The following is an 18297-nucleotide window of genomic DNA, read 5'->3' as shown; positions in this document are numbered from 1 at the left end:
ATGAGATCTTTTCAGGTAGACCTCTCTTTGGGGACATATTCTGAATGGGCTGGTTTGAATTTCTGCCTTCATTTGACTGCTCAGTAATATTGACACTTCAGCCAGATCACTATTTTATGTTGAAATTCTCCCTAGATAATCAAAACTAATGAGGTTTTACTTGACCTTTTGTTCTCAGAGCACTAGTCCACTGACTGTTAGCTTTCAAGGGAAGAAAATACTGGACTGGTAAGTGGCGAGTTTGGCCAATTTGAGGCAGAGCTAAGACGTGTGTTGCTTTTGTATAAAAATCTAAAAAGAACAGCTTTCTGTTTGAGCTGCCTGAAAGTTCCAACACTAATGCAAATCATAAAAACAGGAGTGTCACTGAAAAGTATTAAATTAGGTGACTTGCCATTCAGACAAGCACGTGACCTTCGGGACAGCAGTGATGTTTCGAAGTGGCCTTGGCTGTCCTGCTCTTTGAAGTGGGGGGTGGGGAGGGTTTTCTGTTCTCCCCTCCCCCAGAAGTCCAATGTCACAGGTCCCTCCTCCTGGGTTGTCTCATCAGGAAGGCCCCCCTCAGGCCATCTTCTGCACTTTAGCAGAAACATCAGTAGCAAAGGTGGCGTGAGTGGGGAGTGCGGTGTTGGTTCATGTACCTACTGTGCTGTCTGTTGAGAAAGGGGTTGTTGTTGACAAGGAATGGAGGTCCCCGTGGAGATGCGGCATTGGAAGGTGCAGGGGGAAATGCACGGGATGCAGCCAGGCTTCTTCTGTTGGGATGTGCACCAGCAGCTGTTACATTCTCAGCCTTGCAAAGCTGCTAACATTACCCACTTGTATCTCCTGCCTCCTTGTAACCTTGACTTTCATTTGCCATCATGTCCCCTGGCCTCTCCTTGTACCTGCCTTAAAGGGCCAAGATTATTTGTGATACCTTTTCCACATCATTTAAAGTCTCTTAAAAGAATCAGATTGGTCCAGCTGGCTCGTGGATTGGTTTTCTTGTGCATCATGGGTTCACTTTGATCTCAACTGACTGTGGATTGGGGGGGTGGCTGGCTTTTGTGGTCCAGGTATGGCCACCTAGCCTTCGTTCTTGGCTGTGGTAGGGGCAATTTTAAAGGACTGTGGGCTGGATAGACAGCCCATCATAATCCATGGAAGAATCCTGTTCATAAAGTAGTCTCAGTCTGGCCTGGAATATTTGTGGTCACCACCACCAGGCAGCCCTTCGTTGCTTGCTCAGTGGCTGGTGTGTAATGGATGGAGTGCTCAGCAGGCAGTTCGTGCTGTTCACATATTATGGGCTACAGGAGTTCTCAAGCTCCATCCAAGACCCGCTGCCTCCGAAACCCTGGAGTGGATTGGGCCCCTGTGATCTGTCTTAGCACTCCAGGTGACTCCCAAGAACTCTGAAGTTGGAGACCCACTCACCCAAGGCATGCATTCTCAGTGGGGTGGCGTTGCCCCTGACAGTCAAACCTTTGGGGAGCAAAGGAATCATGGATAATACAATGGTCTCTGGCCCTCCAAACCTCAGCCCTATCCAACAAAGCCTTATTCCTTAGTATCTAGTTGGGGGGGGGTGCACGATTAGGAAAAAATGGCTCCTTAGGTTGGTGATAACGAGAAAACATTTGGGCAACACCACTTGAGTGTATACTTAGAAGAGGAAGTGCTAGGGGTGCCTGCTGGCTCAGTCTGTGAAGCGTCTGCCTTCAGCTCAAGTCATGATCCCAGAGTCCTGGGATCGATTCCCGCATTGGGCTCTCTGTTCAGCAAGGAGCCTGACTCTCCCTCTGCCCTTCACCCTGCTCTTGTTTTTTTTTTCTCTCTCTCTCAAATAAATAAATAAAATCCTTAAAAAAAGAAAAAAAAAGAAAAAAAAGGAGGAACTGGTAGGTTTTTTTGGCTTTTTTTCCCTTTTAAAAAAAAATTTTTTTTTAAAAATTTTTTATTTTTTCAGCATAACAGTATTCATTATTTTTGCACCACACCCAGTGCTCCATGCAATCCGTGCCCTCTACAAAAAAATTTTTTTAAATTTATTTTCAGCGTAACAGTATTCATTGTTTTTGCACCACAGCCAGCGCTCCATGCAATCCGTGCCCTCTCCAATAGCCACCACCTGCTTTTATAATTTTCCTTTGTTCTATGCCACACGGGCTGGATTTCATGCAGGGTCCTCTAGCGCAGAGTTGAACCGGGACAGTTTTTGCTCCTGTAATCTGAAAAGGAGGTGACTTACTGGCACAGATTTTCATCTAACAATCCGAGATAAAGCCAACTTGGCCAAAGTTATTTCTTTAAGCAGATAAACTTTCTTCCCCCAATATTTAAGAGAGAATTTCATGGCATCTTAGTAAATAAATAAATTCCTCTTATAATAGTAAAATACATACAAAGAAATGTTAGAAGAAAAAAATGATATAATTAATTCTTATCTCTAAATGTATCTTGTTTTGGGGCGCCTGGGTGGCTCAGTCATTAAGTGTCTACCTTCGGCTCAGGTCGTGATCCTGGGGATCCTGGGATTGAGCCCCACATCGGGCTCCCTGTTCGTCAGGAACCCTGTTTCTCCCTCTCACTCCCCCTTCTTGTGTTCCTGCTCTCACTGTCTCTCTCTCTGTCAGATAAATAAATAAAATCTTAAGAAAAAATTAAAAATAAATGTATCTTGTTTAGGAGTGGTTGACATTAATGCATTGTTTTCAGTTGTTCTTGAGAAAAGATGATTATTACAAATAGGTATTATAAACACTTAGTCCTACCTGTAAAAGTGATGTTTTTTCTGGAGCAGGCATTAACAACTATGGCCTGTTGGCCCAATTCTGCTCATCGCCTCTTTTTGTAAATAGAAATCGATTGGAACATAGCCATGCCCATTCATAATGTCCACAGCTGATTTTGCACAACTGCAGAGATGAACAGTTTCCCCTAAAGCCTAAACGTATTTTCTGTTTGGAATTTACAGAAAAAGTTTGCCAGTGCCTAGTCCAGCAAATACAACTTAAATGTCTCATACTTAAAAAAAAAAAAAAAAAAGATTTTATGCAGATAGGTGTTAGCAACGCTCCTTGGTGGGAAGAATTCAGAAACATCCAGGTCATTTACTAGAATCGTCAGTACATCGTCAACTGCCCCAGGTTCCAAGGCAGTCTGGCTCTGACCTTGTGCAATGGGTACCCAGGAAGTCTGGCTCTGACCCCGGTTCTGAGGGATGTTTGGCTCTGACCTTGTACAGTGGGTTCACCGCCCACATCTAATATGATTGTAACAAAAGGATAGTGCTAATGGCTAGCGAAAGTTAACGCTTTTAGCTATTTCTATGTCCATGGGTTAAGAGTATCCCATGCTGAACTGAATCTCTTGGACTAGCAACTGTGGCCTGAATTTGGATTTTTAGAGCAGTTATGCTTAAAATGCTTCGCAGGGCCAAGTTTCTACAGCAGCCACGGACAGCAAACTGTCTTTGGGATCAGCTGGACAAACCTGGACAGGTGCTTCCCAGCCCACACAAATGCTACTTTGCAAAAGGACACGCACCAAGAGCTGGGCTGCGTTTGGCCAGGCGCTTGGCTGTTTTGTGCATTGGGGCCTCCCACCAAAAACTTCCCTGGTGCCCAGGTCTTAGTTCTCAAAAGCAGCCGGCGGGGGGAACACACTGTGACCATCGTCTCGCCCCCTGCCTGTTTTATCTTCCTCCCAGCAAATCTCTCTCTTTGAAGCAGATTCCATTTCTTCCCTTACTTTCTGGCTGCCTGTTGCTATCATTTCCCCCATGGTGCACCATCTGTGAATGCTGTCTTAGGTATTCCAAGAATTCACTCAATGTCTTCGTGAAGTAACCCTCCTTGTCTTTTTCTGTGTTTTGTTGGGGTGCCTATTTTTAATGGACAGCCTGTTGGTACCATGTTGCCTGCCTACTCTTTGGTAAGTTTTGTTTCCTTCTTTCAGAAGTTCCTTCTTCAGGTCCTCCCAGGCTGTTGAAGGCAAAGTCTTCATTATGTGTAGTCTTAGCTCATGCCCCTTACTGATTCTGCGTCTCCCCCAGAACAGCCAGAGTGGTGAGCAGAAAACCAGCCCCTTACCGTGATCGAAGTTAACTTTGTACACCCTGTTGAATGCAGTTTGTTAATATGGGTGTAAGTTTTTTGTCTTATGCTTATGAATTACTGTTATTTACCTTTTTTTCTGATCCTTAGCTATTTCTTTTCCTTTTTATTTTTTTAAGATTTTATTTATTTGACAGACAGATCACAAGTAGGCAGAGGCAGGCAGAGAGAGAGGGAAGCAGGCTCCCCACTGGGCAGAGAGCCCGACTCGGGGCTCAATCCCAGGACCCTGGGATCATGACCTGAGCCGAAGGCAGAGGCCTTAACCCACTGAGCCACCCAGGCGCCCCTCCTTGGCTATTTCTTTTTCTTTTTCCTTAAAAGGTGAGACTCAGAGACTAAGTTGGAGAATATTCTCCCTTTTTCTGTTCTCTGGAAGGCTTTCCTTGGAAGGTTGGTAGAACTTATACCCACCTGGCCTGATGTGTTCAGTGTGGGAGAGGTTTAAACTACGGAGTTCATGTTTTGATGCTCATAGGACAGGTTGGTCTTTCTGTTTTTTTTTTATAAGTCAGTTTTGGTGGTTTGTATTGTCCTAGGAATTTGTCCTTTTCATCTGTTTTTCCAGTTTATTGGTGTAGAGATATTTATTATATTCTCTTACCTTTGAAATTTCTGCATGTCTATAGTGATATTTTTATTTTAATTCCCAATGTGCTTTATGTATGGTGTATTCAATCTTCCTTTAATAACTCTTGAAATTAAAAAAAAATCCTTTATGTTGTATTTTTGTTTTCTATTTTATTAAGTTCTTTTTTTTAAAAAAAGGATTTTATTTATTTATTTGACAGAGATCACGAGTAGGCAGAAAGGCAGGCAGAGAGAGGAGGAAGCAGGCTCCCCGCTGAGCAGAGAGCCCGATGCGGGGCTCGATCCCAGGACCCTGAGACATGACCTGAGCTGAAGGCAGAGGCTTTAACCCACTGAGCCACCCAGGCGCCCCTATTTCATTAATTTCTATTATCCTTGTCTCCTTCCCTTTATTTTCTTCAGGTCTCTTTTCTGTTCTTTTTCAGTCTTTTAAATTCTGATGCTTGGTTTGTTAATTTTCAGTTTTACTTGTTTATTTCCTACCAGCATTTATGGTAAAAATGATCTCATCCTGCTGCTCATTTAACCAGTTCTGACTGGTTTGTGCTTTACCAGACTTTTGTTTGTTTGTTTTATTTTGTTTTATCCCCACCATTTACTATGAATTGTGATCTCTATGGATCTGTTCCCATGAATTTTCTTTCCATGATCCATTGTCCTCAGGTAAAAGACCTTTCTGGATATTTAAATTTGCCTGAGAGACAGCATCTTTGTTCTGATTTTGAACAGTGCCCATCTGGAATACGCTTTAATCTTCTAAGTGTTGTTAGGTAGAGACAACCTATGTAATCCCTGAAGGTAATTTTGGACATGAAGCAGCCAGAAAGAAGAAGAAAGGGCACCAGGAGGTGTTGGTTCTTGGCTTAGTTCTGACCCCAGCTACCTTGGTGGCATGGCTGGTCTGAGTTTGTTCTGGGTTCACCAGACTCTCTGTGAGCTGATGAGACCCAGTTGGGCAATGTTACTGACAGAAGAGAGCCAAGCCCTTTATTCTCTGTGTGTTTTGTGTTGTTTGTTCTTGAACCTTTCTTGACACTGTCAGCTGCCATGTCTGTATAATGGGTAGAATGACTGAGATCATTGCTGAGGTTCTTCCCAACCATTCCATGCCATGTGATATGAATTCCTTGGACTTGAGGTTCTGATTATGAGTGGAGAGTCCATTGGCATGCAGCCAGCTCATTATCTCTGCCCCTGTTCATAATCACATAATATTCTTATTACAGTTAATTAGTATCCTTCTTAAAAAGGCAATTCTTTGGTTTTGGGAATTGATTTTAAAGGTCTTTTTTTTTTTTGAGAGAGAGAGAGAGAGAAAGCAGGGGCTGGGGGTGGGGTAGAGGGAGAGGGAGAAGCAGACTCCCCGTTGAGCAGGAGATCAATGGATCCCCCATTGATTGGTGGATCAGTTCCAGGACCCTGGGATCATGACCTGAGCGGAAGGCAGATGCTTAATCCATTGAGCCACCCAAGTGCTCCAGGAATTGATTTTAGAGGACAGATTTTATTTGACCAACCTGATGGTATGATTAGCCATTAGAAAGGGCTGGTGGAGTGCTTTTGTTTCTTTTGCCTCTTCCCCTTCCCCAGCCTTTTATTTTGAAATAATTTTAGATTTACAGAACAGCTGCAAAATAGTTCAGAGTTCCTTTTATACCCTTCACCTCCCTCCCTCCACTGGTAACATAGGACAGGATCATGGTATGAGGATCAAACCTAAGAAATTAACATTGGTTAATTTTTCAGCAATGTCCTTTTTCTCTTATAAGGTTTGATCCAGGATACCACCTTGCACATATTTCAGATCTTTTTAGTTCCCTTGCCTGATCTGTGACCATTTCTTTGTTCTCCTTGTCCTTCATGACCTGGATACTTTTGAAGAGTACTGGTCAGGAGATTTGTGGACTGTCCCTTAATTTAGGTCTGTCTGATATTTTCTCATGATTAGACTGGGATATGGGTTTGGGGGAAAGGGAAGTAAGTGTCCTGTTCCTCACATGCTTCCATCACACGTGAAAGTACATGATCCCAGCACTACTATTAGCCATGCTCACCCTGATCACTCACGGGGGTGTCTGACAGGCTTCTCCACCCTAAAGTTACTGTTTTCCCTCTTTTACTCTTGATTGTATTTTTTTCATATAGTTTCAATATAATAATTTTATTTTTATTATTTATTTAAAGATGTTATTTATTTGAGAGAGAGAGAGAGAGAGAGAACATGTGAGTAGACAGGGGCAAAAGGGGAGAGAGAGGGAGAAAGAACATGAAGTAGAACATGAGTGGGGGGCTGGACGTGGGGCTCAATCTCATGACTGAAAGATCTCATATGACCTGAGCTGAAACCAAAAGTTGGATGCCTAACCCATTGAGTCACCCAGGCACCCCAATACAATAATTTTAATACAATTCATTGAATCTTTTAAAGAGTTTATTTATTTATTTATTTGACAGACAGAGATCACAAGTAGGCAGAGAGGCAGGCAGAGAGATAGAGAGAGAGAGAGAGAAGCAGGCTCCCTGCTGAGCAGAGAGCCCGATTCGGGGCTCGATCCCAGGACCCTAAGTTCATGACCTGAGCTGAAGGCAGAGGCTTAACCCACTGAGCCACCCAGGTGCCCCCACTGAATCTTTTAAAAATCGATTTTGTTGAGGTATAATTTTACACTGCATAAAATTTGCCAAGGGTAAGTGATTTCTGAAAAATTTAGAGTTGTGTAACCATCACCACTGTATAGATTTTGGATATTTTCATCACCCGAAAAAGTTGCCTGTTGGCTATCAATCTGTTTCCACCCCAGCTCTAGGCAACCCCAGTCTGCTCTCTGTCCCTATCAATTTGCTTTTCTGGGACAGCTCATCTAAATGGAATGATACAATATGTGGCCTTTTGTGCCTGGATTGTTTTTCTTAATGTTTTTTGAGGTTCATCCAAATTGTAGCAAATATTAGTTTCCTAGGAATAGAATTGGTGGATCATCGGATAAACACATGTTTAACTTTAAGAAACTGTCAAATTATTTGACAAAGTAGCTTTACCATTACAAATTCCCATCAGCACTATGTGAGGGTTTCAATTTCTCCATATCTTGTCAACACTTATGACTGCTGGTTGCCTTGACTATAGCCATTTTTTTAGTAGGTCAAAAGTAGCTTTGCACTGTGGTTTTGATTTTCATTTTCCTAATGATGTTGAGTATCTTTTCATTGATTAACAATTTGTATGTCTTCTTTTTTTTAAAGATTTTATTTATTTATCTGACAGACAGAGATCACAGGTAGGCAGAGAGGTAGGCTGAGAGAGAGGGGGAAGCATGTTCTCCACTGAGCAGAGAGCCCGATGTGGGGCTCGATCCCAGGACCCTGAGATCATGACCCAAGCCGAAGGCAGAGGCTTTAACCCACTGAGCCACCCAGGCGCCCCTGTATTTTTTCTTTGAAGAAGTTTCTATTTACATCATTTGTCCATTTTTAATTGGTTGCTTGTTTTCTTTTTATTGTATTATAAGAGTTCTTCATATAGTCTGGATATGTCCTTTATCAGAAATGTGATTCATAAACATTTTCTTATAGTCTAACTTCGAAGTACAGAAGTTAACTTTAATGAAGTCAGATTTGTCAATTGATTATGCTTCTGGTATTGAATTTAAGAACTCTCTGACTAACCCAAGGTTGTGAAGATTTTCCTCTATGTTTTCTCCCAAAAGCTTTGTAGTTTTAGCTTGTATTTATGCCTAGATCCATCTTTGAATTAAGTTTTTATATATGACGTGAGGTGAGGGTTCAACTTAATTTTTAAAAACACCTGGTACATTCAAAAATTAGTAGGCTTTGTTTTTTGGAGCAGTTTTAGGTTATAGAAAAATTGAGGACAAAGTACAGAGAGTTCCCCAACATCCCCCCACCCTCCTCCGTGCATACACACTTTCCTCTATTATTAATGCATTACAGTAGTGTGACACATTTGTTACTATTTGTAAACCAAAATTGATACACCTATTAATCAGTTGTGACTGCCATAACAAAATACCACAGACTGGGTGGCTCAAACAACAGAAAGTAATTTTCTCACAGTTCCTGAGGCTGGAAGTCCAAGATCAAGGTGTTGGCAGGTTTGGTTTCTTCCGAGGTCTCTCTCCTTAACTTGTAGATGGCCGCTTCTCACTGTGTCCTGATACGGTCTTTCTTCTGTGTGTGCACATCTCTCTGTGTGTCCAAATTTCCTTTTCTCATAAAGACACCCATCAGATTGGATGAGAGCTTATTCAAAAGACTTCTCTTTAACTCCATCACCACTTAAAGTGCCTGTCTCCAAATATAGTCGCATTCCAAGGTACTGGCAGTTGGGCTTCAATGTAAGACTTTGGGGAGACACAATTCATTCCAGAAGGATATATTATTATTAACTAAAGCCCATAGTTTACATCAGGGTCTATTCTTTGTGTTGTATATTCTACGGGTTTTAACAAATGTATAATGACATGTAGCTACCCTTGTAGCATCATACAGAATAGCTTCACTGCCCTAAAAATTCCTGTGCCCCACCCATTTGTCCCTCCCTCCCCATGACCCCTTGACAACAACTGATCTTTTCGCTGCCTTCCTAGTTTTGCCTTTTCCAGAATGTTTTATCATTGGTGTAATTGTAGACTTTTCAGATTGACTTTTTTTCACTAAGCAATATGCCTTAACATTTCTCTATGTCTTTGTGGCTTGATAGCTTTTTTCTTTTTGGCACTAAATATTCTGTTATCTGGGTGTACTGTAGTTTATTCATCCTTTCAGGTGTGGAAGGGTATCTTGGTTGCTTCTAGGTTGTAACAATTATGAATCCAGGTGCCATGAACATTTGTGTGGACATAAGTTCTCAACTCCTTTTGATAAATATCAAGGAGCACAATTGATGAATCATATGGTACGAGTATGTTTACTTTTGTAAAAACCACCAAGCTGTCATCCAGAGTTGCTGTACCATTTTGCATTCCCCCAACAAGGAATGAGAGGAATGAGAGTTGCTATACCATTTTGCAGTCCCCCCAACAAGGAATGTTGCTCCACATCCTCACCAGCATTTGGTGTCGACAGTGTTCTGGAATTTGGCCACTGTTTTAGGTGGGCAGTGATATCTTCTTGGTTAAATTGGCATTTCCCTGATGACATATGATGTGGAGCATCTTTTGATATGCTCATCTGTTGTATGTATAGCTTCTTGGATGAGGTTTCTATTAAACTCTTTGGTCCACTTTTTTTTTTTAAAGGATTTTTATTTATTTATTTGACAGAGAGAGAGATCACAAGTAGGCAGAGAAGCAGGCAGAGAGAGAGGGGGAAGAAGGCTCCCCGCTGAGCAGAGAGCCCGATGCGGGGCTCGATTCTAGGGCCCTGGGATCATGACCCAAGCTGAAGGCAGAGGCTTACTTAACCCACTGAGCCACCCAGATGCCCCTTTTGGTCCACTTTTTAATCAAATTGTTTGTTTTCTTATCAGTGAGTTTTAAAAGTTCTTTGCATATTTCAGATAACAGTCCTTTATCAGACAAACGTGTCTTTTTCAACTGTTTTTTCCCAGTTCATGCCTCGCCTTTTCATTCTTTTGACATGGTCTTTCACAGAGCAGCAAATTTTAATGTTAATGAAATTCAGCTTGTCATTTTTTCCCTCCATGGGTCATGCCTTTGGTATTGTATGTAAAAAATTTATTGCTAAATAAGGTCATCTAGATATTCTCTCATGCTATTTTCTAGGAGTTTTGTAGTTTTGCATTTTACATTATGCCTGCGACTCATTTTAAGGTAAAGTTTTTTAAGGGTTGAAGGTCTAGATTATTATTATTATTATTATTTTTCATGTGGATATCCAGTTGTCCAGTTTTACTTATGGGGACGGTCCTTTCTCCACTGACTTGACTTTGCTCCTTTGTCAAAGATCATTTGACTGTATCGGTGCGGGTCTAATTCTGGGCTTTCTGTTCTGTTCCAGCTTCTTCTTTCCTTAAAATTTTTTTTTTTTAAATTTTATTTTTTAAATTTTACCCCTGTACCCCCCAGGGGTACAGGTCTGCGAATCGCCAGGTTTACACACTTCACAGCACTCACCATAGCACATACCCTCCCCAATATCCATAACCCCACCCCCCCTCTCCCAACCCCCCTCCCCCCATCAACCCTCAGTTTGTTTTGTGAGATTAAGAGTCACTTATGGTTTGTCTCCCTCCCAATCCCATCTTGTTTCATTTACTCTTCTCCTACCCCCTTAACCCCCCATGTTGCATCTCCTCTCCCTCATATCAGGGAGATCATATGATAGTTGTCTTTCTCCGATTGACTTATTTCGCTAAGCATGATACCCTCTAGTTCCATCCACGTCGTCGCAAATGGCAAGATTTCATTTCTTTTGATGGCTGCATAGTATTCCATTGTGTATATATACCACATCTTCTTTATTCATTCGTCTGTTGATGGACACCTAAGTTCTTTCCATAGTTTGGCTATTGTAGACATTGCTGCTATAAACATTCGGGTGCATGTGCCCCTTCGGATCACTACGTTTGTATCTTTAGGGTAAATACCCAGCAGTGCAATTGCTGGGTCATAGGGTAGTTCTATTTTCAACATTTTGAGGAACCTCCATGCTGTTTTCCAGAGTGGTTGCACCAGCTTGCATTCCCACCAACAGTGTAGGAGGGTTCCCCTTTCTCCGCATCCTCGCCAGCATCTGTCATTTCCTGACTTGTTCATTTTAGCCATTCTGACTGGTGTGAGGTGATATCTCACTGTGGTTTTGATTTGTATTTCCCTGATGCCGAGTGATATGGAGCACTTTTTCATGTGTCTGTTGGCCATCTGGATGTCCTTAAAATTTAAAAAAAATTTTTTTCAATATCTAGTCATCCTACCACCATTTATTGAAAAGATTGTCTTTTCCTCATTTGAAAAGGGCACTGTTTTGAAGTTCAAAGTATAAGTTTATTTCTGGACTCATTTCTGTTTCACTGATACGCATGCCTATCCTTGCACCAGTATCCCACTGACTTGCCTGACTTGATTTTATAAGAAACCTTGAAATTGGGTAGTGTAAAACTTCCAGTTGTACTCTTCTTTTTCAGAACTGGGTTGCTTCTTATAAAGACTTTGCATTTTATATCAATTTTAGTATCCGCTTCTCATTGTCTACAAAAATGCCTGCTGGTGGGGTGCCTGGATGGCTCAGTTGGTTAAGTGTCTGACTCTTGATTTCAGCTCAGGTCATGATCTCAGGGTGTTGAGATCAAGCCCCATATTGGGCTCTGTGCTGGGCATGGAGCCTGCTTAAGTTTCTCCCCCCCTGCCACCTCCACCTGCCCCCATTCTGTCCTCTCTCTCACGCTCTCTTTTAAAAAAAAGAAAGTGCCTGCTAGGATTTGGTAGGGCTGGCATTGAAATTACAGAGCAGTTTGAGAAGAATTGCCATCTCAACAGTATTGAGCCATCCAATCCATGAACATGGAATGTCTCCATTTATTTAGATTTTCTTTAATTTCCGTCAACATTGTTTTGTAGTTTTTCAGTATTCACAGCTTGTGTTTCTTTTGTTAACTGTATTCCTAAATACTGACTCTTTTTAAAGATTATTGTGAATGGAATTATATTTTTATTTAATTTTAAACCTTTTCAGCTTTGGAAGTCTTTATCATTTGGGGAATATTGTTGTCATCATCTATAAAAGTTGGTAGTGGGGCGCCTGGGTGGCTCAGTGGGTTAAGCCGCTGCCTTCGGCTCAGGTCATGATCTCGGAGTCCTGGGATCGAGTCCCGCATCGGGCTCTCTGCTCAGCAGGGAGCCTGCTTCCTCCTGTCTCTCTGCCTGCCTCTCTGCCTACTTGTGTTCTCTCTCTCTCTGTCAAATAAATAAATAAAATCTTAAAAAAAAAAAAAGTTGGTAGTTATAAAATTCCAGCCCAAGTTTGTACTATCATTTCAAGAACACTGAAGGTGAAATTCAAATACTCTGTTGTTACCATCTTAAGTGAATTAGGTGGTATTGATCGCTGGCCACAGATTATTTATTCATTCATTCATTTTTCCACAAAACCAACCATTTAGTTCCCCATTCTTTTGATTGACAGTTTCCATGGGGTTTTAACCCGTTCAGTAGGTGGCTCTGCTATTTGGGGGTGGCTTGATGTCTGCTGAGACCACAGGGGTGCCCAGGTCATGTTTCTTTCATGGTGACAGGCTAGTCCAGGTTTGTTTTGGGGCGAGTGGCAGAGATATGAGAGGGAACAGATGGGCACTGGACCCTATGAGGCCAGACCCCATCTCTTGATGGCAGGTGCTTCAGAACCACATGTGAAGGGATGTGGATACAGGAAGGAAGATAACTGTGGCCATTTTTGCAGTTAACTACAGCAGCGTATGTCTCTGCAACTCAGTCTGGCCAATTAGAACTGGAATCAGTTTTTTTGTTTGGGAAATTACCCACCTTCTGAATCTTGGCAGGGATGAATGCCTCTTTTTCCAATAGGAACTGAATATGCTACATACTTCTTTTCCTGGACTCTAGTGCATTTAGGGCACAGGCACCTGTGCAGTTTGGAAGTGAGAAAGATGCTGTAGTAGGCTCCATGTAGCATTGATTTTCTGGTTAGTGTGATGACAGAGGTGACTGGTTGTGACTCTAAGTTCCCACTGCAGAAACAGCAACTGTGCTGGTAACTGGGGCTGGTTGCAGTGAAGTGAAGTTCAGTTCAGGGTGGAAAAGTGGGAAGGGTGTCAGCTGTTGCTTCTCCTGCTCTGCTATAGCAAGGTCATTGATGTTGTAGGAGCTTAGTCTATTCAGGGTAAAGGTACTTCACCTTAATAAGATGCGATAACTGCTTGCTAGAGTTACCAAAACAAGTCCATGCCCTAGAGATGTGTTGGGTGGGTCTCCTAGCCTGGATTCCCTGGGTTCATGGGGAACTTTGATGTCACCCAGATGCTCATCATTGGCTTCGAGTGTCTCCGTGACCTGCATGCGGAGAGGGCAGCATCTGAGGGTCTTGGGCGCATGAATGGTGCATTCATCTGGGTTTGTTTTTCATTTCAGTATAATAGTCTGGTGGCTGTACTCCCAGTGATCAATCACATATGGGCTGATCTGCCAGCTGGAGCACTGGTGGTTTGGGAGGAACTGCTGTTTTGTCGTAGGTTGTTTAGTTAGTGATGTGAGCCCTTCTTCCAGGTGGTACCAATGACCTGGCTGTGCAAACATTCCTTAGGGTCCTGGTGGCTTGGTGCAAGTCTGCAGCCAGTGCATATCACTTCCTTTCCCTACAGGCAGCCTGTGTGGTGATGGTATGGGTGCATGCTACCTGCTACCTGTCTTCGACACCGTGTTTGTCAGGAGGAAGTACCGTCGCCAAGGCCTGGGCATGGCCATGCTGCAGGACTTCTGTGAGACGTTCCGAGAGGATGAAGCCCTGGGCGTCAGTTGGCCGATTTCTCCTGCTATGTACCAAGGTAAACCCACTTTGTATCAGGAGGAAGTGTTGAGGTAATGGTGATGGATAATGCATGTGCGTTGCAGGTGATTGTGGGGGAGGGAGGTTCCTTGGCACTTTCGGTGTCTGGGTTTTTCTCTTCTTCCTTAGAACTCTCCCATTGCTTCTGCACAGATGAGGCTTTATGCTGCATTACAGGGGGCGAGCCCTTCCCAGCCTGAGAAATAACTGGATTTAGAGATAATAAAAAAGAAGTTGCATGACTTCAGAGAGAGGCAGAATCCAGAGAAGTGCACCTGTGCTGCTAACTGCTGCTGGCGCTCAGAGAGCCTTTGCTCCTTCACTTGAAGCTTAGAGCCCATGACTTTGTCCTTTCCACTAGAAGCTGCAAGGGATCCTCAGGAGCTTCAGCGAGGAGGGCAGCTGGAGTACAAAAAGCAAGCTCTGACAGCATGAGCCCCCACGTGCCTCTGTAGCTCCTATTGCAGAAGACAGTCCCCTCTTCCATTCTTTACCTACTGAGTCCCTCTGTTGGTAAGGGTTCTCCAGAGAAAGAGAACCAGTAGGATGTAGATATATAGAGAGAAGAGATTTATTATGAGGAATTGACTCACATGGTGTAGAGACTGAGACTCCCAAGATCTGTAGCTCTTAGCAAATTGGAGACTCAGGAGAGCCAATGGTGTCCTAAGGGTCCAAATGTCCACAGGTGCCAGACCCAAGAAAAGCAAAGAACAAGATTTTGGTTCAAATCCAAAGGCAATAGAAGATCGATGTCCTTGGGGTGCCTGGGTGGCTCAGTTGGTTAAGCCACTGCTTTCAGCTCGGGTCATGGTCCCGGAGTCCCAGGATCAAGTCCTGCATTGGGCTCCTAGCTCCATGGGGAGTTTGCTTCTCCCTCTGAACTTTTCCCCTCTCATGTTCTCTCTCTCTCAAATAAATAAATAAATAAATAAAATCTACATTAAAAAAATTGATGTCTCAGCTCAACAGACAGAGGAATTCCCTCTTACTTGTGGGATGTCAGCCTTTTTGTTCCATACTCAGGGCTTCAACTGATTGGGTGAGGCCCACCCACATGGGATAGCAATCTGCTTTACACAGTCTACTGATTCAAATGCTGATCTCATCCAAAACACCTTCACAGACACACCCAGAATAATGTTAGACCAAATATCTGGGCACCCTTGGCTCAGTCAAGTTGAGACTTAAATGAACTGTTTCAGTTCCTTTCCACATTCTGGACGAGAAATCTTTATATATATTTGTCAGAGGAAATGAAAAAAGCTCTGATGCTAAACATCACATTCCAAGTCAGTAAGGACAGCAGATTCTGATGGGTATTTCTCAGGGTCCCTTTGCACCCCACCCACCCCACATTGGGTTCTGTTTCACCTATTGTCAAAACCACAGGTGATTTTGAGCCCTTAGTATTAAGTTTCCAGTGCTGCTATCATATGGGGACAACAAATAAGAGAAAAGGCAGGAAAGATAAGGGCATTTCTGTTACTCTGAAGTCCTAAGAAAAGCAGGTGAAACGTATTTCAAGTAGGTTTAGTCATTTCTTTGTATTTCCAAAGTCGTTGTCTATAATTAAACTCTGAAGATCCTTAAATTTCTGCAAAGAGCATTCCAGGCTTTCTGGACCGTGTTGCTCACTTTGAGGTGCTGGAAAGTTTCAGAATCTAGGCAACTGGTTCTCTGTCCACATACCTGTCCTTTTGGTCCCTCTCCTTATTTATTTATTTATTTATTAAGATTTTATTTATTTGAGAGAGCACAAGCAGGAGGAGTGGCAGGCAGAGGGAGAGGGAGAATTGGACTCTGCCGAGCAGGGAGTCAGACGTGGGACTTGATCTCAGGACCCCGAGATCATGACCTGAGCTGAAGGTGTCTGCTTAACTGATAGAGCCACCCAGGGGCTCCTCCCCCGGCCCTAATTTTGCTATGCCTCTGAGATTTTGTTGGAGTGCACTGGCCTCCCAGGGCAGCCACCTCAGGTTTCCCAGGGTAATAGAAGCTTCCAGGGGGGAGGCTGCCCCAGGGACAGTGCTGCTAAGACCCTTGCAGCATTCTGCGGATCTCTGTTCTCCCTTTTCTGTCTCTGCCTTCAGAGAAAGAAGATATGAAGGCTCTTATTCTGAAGCATGCTACTTGTCTTAGGAGTTTCAGCTGCCTAACCAAGGATGCTGGGGCCTCAGTCTTTTACAGCACCCCTGGCTGTATCTGGGCATGTAGGTAAACCAGGTAGAATGTGAAGAAAGAAGCTGCTGGACGCTCAAGGCTGGGTCCAGGTGCACTGACCACATCCTTCACTGACTGGCCTTTATTGAGTACAGTCCTGCCCTTTGAATGGACAAGAGGGACTCCTGTCCACAGCCCTATGCTTTAGAGCCCCTTGGCAGCTCTGTCTCTCTCCATGGTGTGAGGAATCTGTGGGCCCAAGAGAATATTCCTACCTGGGTCCAGATCACTCCTTCTAAGCCAGCTCAAGGTACTAGGACCCTAGGATTCCTACCAGTGGTGCTCAGGGCCCAAGTAGACTCCATCCCTGGATCTGTGCATCTCAGGGTGGACCATGCCCCAGTTTGCATATCTTTAGATCCAAGGGGCAGCCATTGGTGGGATGTGGATGGAGTGTGGGCGTGGTGTCCACATTTGTATGCACAGGCCCCTTGTGGTGTATGTGTGTGGGGCAGGGGTAGGAGGAGAAGCAAGTGGGCTGTCTGCTGGGGGCCAGCTCTCTTGGTGTTGCCACATTCTGGTGCAGAACTCCAAGGAGTCCAAGAAATTCTAAATTTGAAACTGGCTTTCCCTGTTGTTATGAAGTTATATTTGTCAAGAGAGGAGAGCAGAACATTCTATCTAGCACTCTGCTAGCTCGGCTTACACTTTCTGAATACTTAGTGTCAGGTTCTGGAGGTTTCCATCTGTGCTGTTGCCCTGGGCAGGGAAATATTAGGAGAGGGCTCGATGGTGTCCCCGTGGGCACCTGAAGGACCAGGAGCAGCTTCCCAGTTGGCAGGATTGGGGCACTGCCCCGTGGAAAGTGCTCACCCTGTGAACGTGGACATAGAAGCCTTGAGGTGACTCTGGAATCAAGGCATTCGTGGAGGATGCACTGGAAGGTTCTGTGGGAGAGGAGAGCTGGGGAGGTTCAGGCGGAGGAAGGACAGTGCCTAAGGAGAGGACAGTGTGGGGTGATGTTACGGGCTCAACTGGGTACCCCCAAGTCTTATGTTGAAGCTTTAGCTCCCCATGTGACTGTATTAGGAGGAGGGGCCATTGAAGAAGTGATTAAGTGAGGTCATGTGCGTGAGGCCCTGATTCAGTAGAGTGGTAGGAAGAGGTTCTTATTTATGAGAGGGGCCTGGGCCACAGATACAGAGGGAAGACCTCGTGAAGACACAGCGACACGGAGGCCCACTGCAAGCGTCTTCCCACCTCTGGATGTGGGACTTCCCTCCCCGACTAGGAGACAGCCAGTCTGTTGTTGAAGTCCCCCACTCAGTGCGTGACCCTTAGTTATGGCGGCCCCAAGCTAAGATGGGGTGGGTGCAAGTGGGAGCACGAGGTGAGACGGTAAAACGGTAACTTATGCAAAGCGGGATCAGAGAACAGAGCCAGAGCAGGGTGGGTGGGGCCTCAACCGGAACCGGAAGTGTCTTCCCCTGAGGACAGAGGGGGCGGGCCTTCCTGGCTCACACGTGCGCATCCTCAGTCTGCAGGAAGTTCCTGTTGGCCCATCCGGAGGAGCGCGGACGCCTGTGGGAGGTGGAACCCCCAGGAGCCTGGGGCCAGCGAGGCAGCATCTGGCTGAAGGTTCGACTGCAGCAGTCAAGACCTCCAGACTGTGAGTCGCAGTGAGCGCTGTGCGCTTGGAAGCACAGGTTAATGCTACCCATGAAGTCAGGCCCGTCCAGGTTGCAAGAACAGAGGAGGGAGGGAGACCAGAGTGGTGGCTTCTTGCCCTTGGCCCACCTTCCTTTCCCGAATGAATGACAGCTTCTAAACCTTGTGCGAGATCTCCCCCGATTTAGCTAAATCAGAAGCTCCCTGGGACGGAGGGGATCCCCGTTTATAACTAGAAGGGATCTCAGAAACCTAGAAGACGGGTGTGCGCACCTGGTTCGACCAGCTGGAAAGC

General features: G+C 44.3%; 1 protein-coding gene across 3 annotated transcripts in view; it reads left to right on the top strand.

The window, feature by feature from the left end:
• Positions 1 to 18297, top strand: part of LOC125105097 (protein FAM169B-like) — an 86759-nt gene that overhangs the window by 62364 nt on the left and 6098 nt on the right. For all 3 annotated transcript variants that reach the window (XM_047738205.1, XM_047738204.1, XM_047738206.1), the window contains 2 exons: positions 13987 to 14169; positions 17872 to 18003. In XM_047738205.1, the coding sequence (XP_047594161.1) occupies positions 13987 to 14169; positions 17872 to 18003 (315 nt within the window). The remainder of the gene's footprint in view (positions 1 to 13986; positions 14170 to 17871; positions 18004 to 18297) is intronic.

Source organism: Lutra lutra, chromosome 7, assembly GCF_902655055.1.
Source record: "Lutra lutra chromosome 7, mLutLut1.2, whole genome shotgun sequence".
In the NCBI taxonomy this organism is placed as follows: domain Eukaryota; kingdom Metazoa; phylum Chordata; class Mammalia; order Carnivora; family Mustelidae; genus Lutra; species Lutra lutra.
This window is presented reverse-complemented; position numbering and strand designations above follow the sequence as displayed.